The sequence below is a fragment of the Cimex lectularius genome, unplaced genomic scaffold (genome assembly GCF_000648675.2).
Source record: "Cimex lectularius strain Harlan isolate CLEC.00 unplaced genomic scaffold, Clec_2.1 scaffold146, whole genome shotgun sequence".
Classification (NCBI taxonomy): Eukaryota; Metazoa; Arthropoda; class Insecta; order Hemiptera; family Cimicidae; genus Cimex; species Cimex lectularius.
The window spans coordinates 1,252,326-1,263,126 of record NW_019392741.1 but is presented as its reverse complement, the minus strand read 5'-3'; the positions used below and the strand labels follow the sequence as shown (position 1 = coordinate 1,263,126).

The following is a 10,801-nucleotide window of genomic DNA, read 5'->3' as shown; positions in this document are numbered from 1 at the left end:
TTTTTTTTTGTCAGGTAGTAAACGTTTTCTTTTTAAATGTTTTATTTTTGTAAACCAATTGATGGTATGAAAAATATGAATAAACCTAAATACGTTAAAATTTAAGGGTGGTGCGTTTAATTTATTCATCAATGTAGTTTAAGAGGGTTCGCATCAGCAGAGGTTATATCAACCCTCTGCCGGTGTTTCTTAAAAAAAGCCCATTTGCAAGTATGTAGGGTTCGAATGTAGGGTCGCTGGATTCGAACCCGGGACCTTTACCTTACAATGATGAGCGCCGTGTCAACGCCAACCGTTGCGGCCACCGACGCCCCCTATCAATGTAGTTATTTTGGTATAAATAAATATCTTTTATATCAGTCAGCATGTTATATAAAAGAGTTAATAAGGGAGATATCTTTGTTGTAGATTAACAAGTAAGAATAATCTTGTGCGTACAAATAATAATAAGATAATATGTTTATTTTCATATAGAGATATGTTAATTTTGAAATAGATTTTTAGCTGTATTATTTATTCGATATTTTTTAAACATTTTGTTACAAATGTAAAAAACAACGAACACATAACATTTGTTTATATTGATTTAACCAAGTTAATAGAGTGTATTTGTTCTTTCGTGGGCGAAATTGTCTTTTTATATAGAGGCAGGAAAAGAGGCAAATTTTGAGAGGAAAGTGAAAATATTTTGCGCGAAGAGTTCGATAGGTGAAGCAGGTCCAAACGTGAGGCATGGTGGGGTGGAAGGGCCGCGTGACCACCGCGGTGATGTCACCGGTCACGTTACGCTTAAATGTGCGTCCTCTTTGTTCCCTGTTTTAACTCAAAGCCAAACAGTTTTAACGAAAATATTAGCCTCCTCTCATCTCCGGAGGTCGAACACAATCCGACTTTACATCGGAGCCCCGGCAGCATAAAAGGGCAATGCACTGATAGAGCCCGGTTCCAAATTCTGCCCCTGGTCTTTCCCGTGACACGACGTCAAAAATGCTCTCAGTTTGTATTTTGGTCGTAATGAAAATCAACATCACGTAAATGATGACAGAGAAGAACACCGTGCACTGGTTCAGAAAAGGATTGCGACTACACGATAATCCCAGTCTTCGGCAGGCTCTCAAAGGGGCCAAGACATTCAGATGCATCTTCATACTCGACCCTTGGTTTGCTGGAGCCTCAAACGTCGGCATTAACAAATGGAGGTAAGTGAAAAATGCTAATTTTCATTAAAAAAAAATCCTTAACCCTTTTCTCTTCTAATATCTAAAACCACGCATGCGCACATTTTTCATACATTTTTCAAAATTTTCATACAATCCGAACCTTTACGAAAAAACAAAATATTTATATAATATAGCTTACGAACAATCTGGATCAAGGTATGGTCTTGAAGAGGAAGAAAGAAAATTTAGTTGCTAATGCCAAGCTTTCGACCTATTTTAAGGTCTTCATCGGGGCCTATGTTAATTTCACATTATGAAAAACACTAATTTCGTGGTCCGTTTGACCAATTAATTTATCTCGACTAAAAACCTTAATTAATTGTAATTATGAAAAACCTGTATACAATTGATTTAACAATCAATATAATTACATAGAACTTAAAAACAACTTAAATATCTCTACTTGGGGGCGTCGGTGGCCGCAACGGTTTAGGCATTGACACGGCGCTCATCACTGTAAGGTAAAGGTCCCAGGTTCGAATCCAGCGGCCCTGCATTCGAACCCCACATACTTACAAATGGGCTTTTTTTCAAAAACACCGGCACTCCGAGGGTTAATGGGTTAGGGTGGAGGGATAGTTTAGAGTGGAAAGTGAACAAGCGTGTTCGGATAAAGGTGGCCATTCACGATCGCTCCAAATGGAACCGCGCCAAGCCGTACAGCTCCATTTGGTGTGCCTGAAATTTGAGGGGGCAATCACGACCTCTCCACAGCCAATCGCTCCGAACGTCAACCAGTGAATTACCTTCTCAAAATGGATGACGATCTCTTGAGCTACGCTTCTGTTTATTTATATATTAAAAGCAAAAAATCGAAAAGGAAATGGTGTAAGAAGTGGCTCCTGAACAGAAGCCGTAATACCCACATCAATTTGATGAAAGATCTTTCCCTTGAACCCGCTGATTGGAGGAACTATTTAAGGATGGATGAAACGTCTTATTTATTCATTATATTTAGTGTTCTATTGACCAAATTACTTCTTTCAATTATTTAATCTTTTTTGTAAGGTTTTGGTTGAAATGAAAAAGCTAGTGCCACGAGAGGGATCTGAATCCATGGCCTTCGGCTAAATACACCGTTGCTCTACCACTTGAGCTATCGTGACTTCGATCCTGACACCAAAAAATGGCAAAAAGAGAGAAAATTCGAAAGGTTGTAGGTTGAGATGGGATGTTGGTGTCCGAGTGGATCGAACTATCGAAGTCACGATAGCTCAAGTGGTTAGCGCAGTGGCGTATTTAACCGAATGTCGTGGATTCGAATCCCCTCGACACTATTTTTTTCATTTCAACCAAAACTTAAAAAAAAAAAAAAAAAACTGTCTTATTTATATTTACTCCAGCTTGTTACCCCCTTGATTAGAAAACAAAAGACAGTCATCTCTCGTTGCATTTGTATCCTTTGTTTTGAAAACGTCGACCAACTGGTTGAGGATCGAATTTCTTTTATTTCTATCGTGGTAATCATTGTCCACCTAAGATCTTTCTCGAATGGGATTTTAAGATCTTTATGTATAGTTTCATTGGTGACATAGAAAGGAGCATTGAGGATACGTCTGTGAACTTTCTATTGAAAATATTGAATTCGTTGGATATTGGATGATTTAGCCGAGCCCCACAGTTGGTACTCCTTGGGTCCAAATAGGTCTGATGAGTGTTTTGTAAGCGGTTAGTTTGTTATGTATGCCTAGTGTTGATTTTGGTCTCAGTAGATGTCTGAGTAGTAAATATCTTTCGTTAAGTTTCAATCTTGTATGTGGGTTCCATGTAAGTCTAAGTAACGCCCAAGGTAGCGGACTTGGTTCGATGGTGGTACTTGTTAATATGCACTGTTGGGCAGGTTTGACGTTTGAGTACGTAACTTGTTGACTGTTTTGTTCATTTAACAGATTGCACAAGTCGGTAATGAGGTTCAGATGTTGGATTGCTTCTGTTGCTAGGATAGGATTGGAGCGCGTAGACAAGATTGCGGCGTCTTCCGAGTAGGTTGTTAGTTGTTGTGGGTATGTCAACAGTGAAGGTGGTGTAGATGGTGTAGAGGGTTAGGCTAAGTAGATGGGATTAAAAATAGATATTTATTTTCAAAAATGTGGTTAAAAATTGGAACAGATGGTCTAGGTCTTGAAAAAATGCCAATTTATGGCTTAAATTCATAACTTCCGACGGATTGAGATAGAACAAATCGGTTGGTTGCATTTTAGGGTTGTAACCAAATTTTGTCTTTCGGGTTTATGCTGGACCACCCTGTATATTGGGGTAGAGGGATCGGTCACCGTTTGGATAAAACAGTTGGAGATATTTATGTTTAACGGTGTGAAGTTTTTTCATGAACAGGTATAGCGGAACCAGCATATCCCACGATCATCCCTTATCATATTACAAGCAAAAACCCGAATTTTTTATCCAGGTTTCAGAAAGTAAAATTATATTGGGTCCTTCCCTCCTGATTTTTTGCGCGGTGCACCTGGGCCACGGCGAAATCAACGACGTAGAGAGAAAAGCAGAACTCGGCGATTTACATTCCCACGTAAACACAGGGATAATATGTTGATCAGGATAAAACAGGGGATAAAAATAAATATTCATTTTTTATAGAGAACAGTGCCTTTTTGGCGGAAAAGTTGTTATTACAGTACTTTAAAAGGCAAAAGTACTGATTTAACAAATTGACCAAGGTATTGCTAAAATTGTAAAACACGATATTCGTCTTTTATGTACCCGCACGTTTTTCTTTTCTGTCCAGCACAATTTATGTAATAGCGTCCGATTATATAATATTTCCGCCCAAATTCAAAATGGGGCGCCACCTCTAATTGTCAATTATGCAATTTTGGATTTGTTTCTGAATCGATTGTTTCAAATCTGTATATTTATTTATTGTCACTAGGATGTTTTGGTCACGTTGCACTTTATGAATAAATCAAGAAATTTTTTGTTTGCTTTATTATTATGTTATAACAATGCTAGTGCGCTTTTTTTTAATGTGTGGTGATTAGTGACCGTTAGTCTAGATTATTCGGAAATCGTGAGATGCGGTCTGGTGTGACGTAGGTCTCAGAAAAACATTTTCCATTTTGCGTCCACTCTCAACACGACACGCAAAATGGCACAATTAAGCAGAAAACAAACATTTTGAGCCCTGAAGATTATCTCAATAAAGATCGAAACGTTGGCACGATAAAGAAAATGTTTTTCTAAAACCTACCGCATCTCACGATTTCCGAATAATCGCTTTTTTTAATGTACAACATGTAAAAAGTAACAATGTAAGCTAATATTTACAATAAAATAATATAATAAAAAATGTACAACAATTAGCAAAGAACATTTATGAAATCTAGAAGAAATAAAAATGAAAGTAATAACATAGTAAAATAATATGAGAAATTAACAAATTATTTTGATTCCGCCTACCTAATCTGCACCGACTCTATCAGCGCGTTTATTGCTGTGTCAGGTTGTCCATCGATCTTCTCGTTGTGCTCTTGTTGGAGAGATAGAGCATTTCGGAAATACGATGGTTATTGTCTGGGTAGTGGAGGTGACTAAAAGGCGGACGAGGTGGCTAAGGCCGGGACGTCCCAACCTCCGGACTTAACCTCAATCCGGCCCCCTGGCGCTATAAACGCAATAAATAACACAGAATGTCTATGGGCCGGGTCGACAGAGAAGTTTTCGCGTATCAAGAGCACTGTTGATAGGTGTTCCTTGTAGGGACCTGACTCGTAGAAGAAGAATAAGAATAGGCCTTGCGAGGTTGACACGCGGGCACTTACTTTTGGGCCAAAACCCGTGTATGCGTCCGACAGCGTAGAAAAGTTGATGGATGTGTCCAATGAGTGTGTAGGAATGCCACTCGATATGAGAATTCTAGAGCAGCCAGCGAGTATCTGGGTCCCCGGTTGGTTGTTTCAGTGTATATAGTAATGTTATGTGTCCTAATGTGTGTTGAGAATGGATTTTATTAAAATTTTACATTCTGTATTAGGTATTACACGAATTAAACATAGTAAACTAATAACATAAAAAATAAAATTAAAAATTACAAAACATATTTACAATTAAAAATGTAATACTATGAACTCTTTTTTTTGCGCTTAATATTATATTAAGAACTAATAATAAAGTGGAGTGTATGAGTGAATGTATTTATTGGTGTGAATGGGGAGGGGCTGATGGGAAGTAGCATCGCTTCTCAGGTTGGGTGTATGACTTGGGCTGATGGAAATTTTATAAAAAATACCCCATCGAACTCAATCTACATAACACAGTACTATACACGGTTGACACACGAGCACCTGCTCTTTTGCCAAAGCTCGCGCAGGTACCCCTTATGCAGAGAAAGGCTGGTCGATGTGTCCCGCATAATGAGGCGTGTTATGCCTTGGCTCCATACAGAGAGCGTGTAGGTATGCCGCCTAGTTATATAGCCTAGCAAGTTTCAGGATCCTCTGTTTAGGGAAAAAATTATGTACCGACAAACAGCTGAGGTCATCGCCGGCCCTCTGCGTGTTTTCCTTCTTTTTCTCTTCTTTCGCGCATATTTTGTTTTAAACTGCAGCCATTTGAGCATCTCGATCTGGTTACTGACTCTCTGATTTCAAATATACACTACGTTGATATCCTAGAATGCTAGTCTCTCGTTTGTACCTCAGGTTGTCAAATACAGAATAGAAACAAAACATACGATACGTATATATACATCTTTTAGAAAAACTGTCAATACTAGCAATACAGGTCTATAAGAAGGTCCGAAGTATTAGTGTGTCGCATCTGTTGGTACATTTCAGTTGTTTTCTAAAGTCCAGTACATTAGGCAAAACAAACTTATAATACAGGTCTATTTGACTTGACCTTGTTTGGCGTTTGTCTAGTTTTGGTATCATGATGACTTCAAAAAATTTCTAGATACTTAAATAAAGATATTTTAGTCTGATTGCAGGATTAAATAGGTATGTTAGTTTCAATAACCCCTCTAGTAAGTTTTTCATTTTTTTGTTGTTATATATTTGTGTGCAAGTAACCTTCTTTATATATTTTTTTATCTAAAGTGATCTTTACTTCTCGTACCCTGCCACTAATCTTTTCCTTTTGGCTTGAAAATTTCACCAAGGTGACAGTTGAAAAAATTTGGCTGTATTGTCCTCTCTTAGTAGAAAATAGACTTGTAGTTCTATGCATTGTCTATGGATTGAACCACCTGAACCACTAGCAAAAAAACAGAACTGATCGACATATCAATTTACTGGATCCGTCAATTCTTTCTTGTGTCTGGTAAAGTGATCAGGGCAACAATGTTCATCCACTTGTGGATCCACAAACATCATCATTTAAATTATTAAACTCACATATTTTCTCTGCTTCATCAAATCATGGACATAACCATAACTATAATCCAAACACTATCCTACCTAATTCATCCCTTACTCTAACCCTACATAACCTAACAATTCCTAACCTTCATACGTGGCAATAGGCGGATATACGTATGTTATTAAGAGTACTTGCTGATCGTTGAAAAACATTTTTTTACCTACCCACCATGAAAACCATAGAATCTTTGAAGATAGGACAATTCGCCAAAAATAACACATATTTGGTGTACATGAGAGCCTTGATTTCACCCACTATAGCATGTGAATCAAGATGTAGAGGTCGTTTATGACAAGAGAAAAGAATATGACTCAGAAAACAACTTTGTTGGACTGCCGAATTCACCTAGAATCATTCTCAGACCCCCTTAACAGCAGACATTGAATAGCCATATAAAATGTTCAAAACATTAAACAAATTGATGGAAATCCTTAGGTTAATAAATAGTTCCAGAAATAAAGCGTTTGTTCTAAATAAAATGGCTGATGGTAATGAGAAAACATAAGATAAAAGCATAAAAGCATGTTTTTAGCCTTTTGACATCATGCTTTAATTATGTCCCTAACAATGAAGCCAAAGTTGGAAGCTAACAAAAGAACTGGAGATATTTTTCGAAAACGTAATTTGCTCTTTTCTTTTCTTTTTTTAATGTTAACTGTTACCAATATGTTCTTAACTTTTTTATTATTAATTCAAACAGAGCAATGCAATACATAATTAGCATTAAAAATATAATAATTACTTAAATTTGTAATTCACTAATTTCGTGGTCCGCTTGACCAATTAATATATTACAATTAATTAAGGTTTTTAGTTGAGATAAAAAAGTCACTGGCACGAGCGGGATTCGAACCCACGATCTTCGGCTTGATATGCCGCTGCTCCACCACTGGAGCTATCGTGACTTCGATCCACTCGGACACCAACTTCCCATCTCAACCGCACCTTTTGAATTTTCCCTTCTTTTTGCCATTTTTCATATTTGTAATATTTTTTAACAGAATTATTGTTTCTAACTTGTGATATGTGTTTGCAGATTTTTGCTTCAGTGTCTTGAGGACATCGACAGGAGTTTGAGGAATTTAAACTCTCGCTTGTTTGTTATTAGAGGCCAGCCTGCTGATATTTTACCCAAGTTGTTGAAGGTACGTTTGAACGAATTATCTTTTCGTCCTGTAATCTGATCGTCCTGTTATTAAGGAATGGGGAACGACTTGCCTTTCCTTTGAAGAAGACCCCGAGCCCTTCGGCAGAGTACGGGACCAGAACATCATAGTGATGTGCAAATCGATGAACATAGGTGTTGTAACGTCGGTTGCACACACACTGTATAAATTGGAAAAGTAAGGCTTTTGGCCCAATTTAAAATGATTGATTAGACATTTTTAACATTATTTTTTAGAATTATCGAAAAAAACGGAGGTAAAGCGCCGCTGACTTACCGCCAGTTCCAGTCGATCATATCAAGTTTAGAAGCCCCACCACATCCAGAGCCAACAGTCACACTGTCATGGATTGGATCTGCAACTTCTCTTTTATCAGATGACCACGATGAAAAATACGGCATCCCAACGCTTGAAGAACTTGGTAAAATTTATCACAATAAAATCATAAAGACTGAATTAAATTTATATTTACTTGTTCGGTATAATTTAAGGTTTCGACACTGAAGGTCTTTTGCCTAGTGTCTGGCACGGAGGGGAATCAGAAGCATTGTCTCGCCTAGAAAGGCACTTAGAAAGAAAGGTATCTCTCCCCCCCCCTATTATATTATTAATCTATATACATAAATTTTTTGTTTTGATCAGGCCTGGGTTGCTTCTTTCGGTCGTCCGAAAATGACACCACAGTCTTTGCTGCCATCGCAGACGGGTTTAAGCCCTTATTTAAGATTTGGCTGCTTGTCGACAAGACTTTTTTATTATGAACTCAACGAATTATATAAAAGGGTAATGTTTATATTATTTTTGTGTTCACATATTGAAAAGTACATAATAAAAGCTAAGGCAAAATGTTGTTAGACATTTTTTACTTATTTGTATTTTTTTGTTTTGTATTATTTTGAATGTAGATATTGGGTTGTCCGGAAAATAATGCAGGATTTTGGTATTAAACAAAAAAAAAGAAACTAGTTACTTTAAAGCAATGTTCTTTAATCAAAATAATNTGACATTCATACAAATGAGTAATCCTGTAAACGTAAACAGAATATTTTATATAGATTTTTTTTAATGAAAACTTAAAATCCTGCATTATTTTCCGGACAACCCAATACTAATATTTTCAGATAAAGAAAGCAGTTCCACCTCTCTCTTTGCACGGTCAAATATTGTGGAGGGAGTTTTTTTACTGTGCTGCGACAAGAAATCCAAATTTCGACCGAATGATAGGTAATCCAATATGCGTTCAAATACCTTGGGACAAAAATCCGGAGGCCCTGGCGAAATGGGCAAATGTAAGAGTTTATTTATTTTTAATAAAATCATAGTACGTAACCGATAATACTTAGGAATGCTTAATTGACTTACGAAATTACATAATTAATCAATAATTACAAAACTTAGCTTGATGTTTTTTTATGTACCAGGGGCAAACTGGATTTCCCTGGATTGACGCGATAATGACTCAACTGCGCGAAGAAGGCTGGATCCATCATCTGGCGAGGCATGCCGTCGCTTGCTTTTTAACCAGGGGGGATCTTTGGATTTCCTGGGAGGAGGGTATGAAGGTAAAATGGAGCACGATTCCAATTTTATGATCGATTTATAAGAATTTGAGTTTTTAGGTTTTTGACGAACTTCTTCTTGATGCTGACTGGTCGGTGAATGCAGGAATGTGGATGTGGCTGTCTTGTTCTTCTTTTTTCCAACAGTTTTTCCATTGTTACTGCCCTGTGAAATTCGGAAGGAAAGCCGATCCAAATGGTGATTATATTAGGCGAGTGATTTTTTTTGTATTTTTAATTTTTTAAAATTTCAAACAATAAAATAATGATTGTTTACTTCCTTACAGGAAATACTTGCCAGTTTTAAAAAATATTCCAACGAAATACATCCATGAACCGTGGAATTGTCCAGAGAGTGTTCAAAAGGCGGCAAAATGCATAATTGGCATTGACTACCCACGTCCTATGTTAAACCACAGCGTTGTAGCTAGGCATAACACAGAGAGGATGAAACAAGTATACCAGCGACTCATAAAGTTTAAAGAATCAGATAAGTATATACTGAAAGAATTTTTGAATTATATAACTTGTGACGACATCGTCATTGATTTTATTGACGCTATGGCAAATTTGAAATAGGAAGCATCACGTTTCATCATTTTGCAGGGTTCTTCTAACCGAAATTTTTACTTATAGGCCTCTCCACACTCCTGAATCGAATACCTGTGTGTTATTCAGAAAAGATGAAACGTGACGACACGTACGAAGACAGTATTTTAATCACACCGGCTTTACCCTTCAACAAAGGGATTTTGTAAAAGTGTGATTAACTCTAAACACAACTAATCAGATCAGATTGATAAATGTCGTTAATTGATTTCATTTGTGTTGCAATCGTTAGCAATTACGAAATTTTGAAGCGTAATGTTTGGTCATCGCTCAATAAAACCCTGCCGCACTATCAACGTGGGCAGTTTATACAATTGTACGTTTATTTATTTTTCTCTTGTGCAAATTTTCATTATTTAAATCATGTTTTGAATTTGGATTATAGATAAGTTATTGTATAATGAGGAAATTTTGTAAAAGTAAGTAATACAAATGTTTCTTGTTCAAAATGAATGAAATCAAAAATTTTTTGATTAACACAAATTTTTCTGTATTATGTTTTTTCATATTAAAAAAGGTAAATATTTGGTTTTTACATATCTTCAATTGATCCCACAAATCTGTCTAGTTTTTCTAAACTTAAACAAATTAAACCTGGTCTTCATAGACCAAACCATTAACCCTTAACCAACCAAAACTATTAACCAAACCATTAACCCTTGGTACAATAAAATTTACACTTCATTATTAAAAATATATTTAACACTTCTAGTCTAAATAGTGTTGTTCTTTTCAACTTTTTCTATTTTGTCCCTTCCACATTGGGCAAGTGAAGCGAGACAGAAGCTTGTTGACAAATTTTTGTACTTCTGCTCATACCTCAGGGAACTTGTATGTATGTACTTGTATTATTTAATTATTTCTTAAGTGCCAA

At 36.5% G+C, this 10,801-nt stretch overlaps 1 protein-coding gene across 2 annotated transcripts; it reads left to right on the top strand.

Annotated features, from left to right (window-relative positions):
- Positions 1 to 552: 552 nt before the first annotated feature.
- Positions 553 to 10,454, top strand: LOC106669947 (cryptochrome-1-like). 2 transcript variants are annotated; one of them, XM_014399862.2, is made up of 11 exons: positions 553 to 1,199; positions 7,630 to 7,738; positions 7,794 to 7,936; positions 7,996 to 8,180; positions 8,251 to 8,339; positions 8,402 to 8,542; positions 8,887 to 9,048; positions 9,181 to 9,321; positions 9,379 to 9,530; positions 9,606 to 9,808; positions 9,955 to 10,454. In XM_014399862.2, the coding sequence occupies exons 1-11, from the start codon at positions 1,036 to 1,038 to the stop codon at positions 10,074 to 10,076; spliced, it is 1,611 nt and encodes a 536-aa protein (XP_014255348.1). In that variant the 5' UTR covers positions 553 to 1,035; the 3' UTR covers positions 10,077 to 10,454. The 2 variants fall into 2 exon arrangements, with proteins under 2 accessions (XP_014255348.1, XP_014255347.1); XM_014399861.2 differs by having other exon boundaries at positions 554 to 1,199; positions 8,881 to 9,048.
- The last annotated feature ends 347 nt before the right edge of the window (positions 10,455 to 10,801 follow it).

What these genes read in the sequence shown, in the direction of transcription:
- LOC106669947 (XM_014399861.2), top strand. Translation starts at nt 1,036, where the DNA reads ATGATGACAGAGAAGAACACCGTGCACTGGTTCAGAAAAGGATTGCGA. An exon ending in ACACTGTATAAATTGGAAAA is followed by an intron (nt 7,937 to 7,995) that starts GTAAGGCTTTTG and finishes ATTATTTTTTAG; the next exon opens with AATTATCGAAAAAAACGGAG. An exon ending in TCAACGAATTATATAAAAGG is followed by an intron (nt 8,543 to 8,880) that starts GTAATGTTTATA and finishes TAATATTTTCAG; the next exon opens with ATAAAGAAAGCAGTTCCACC.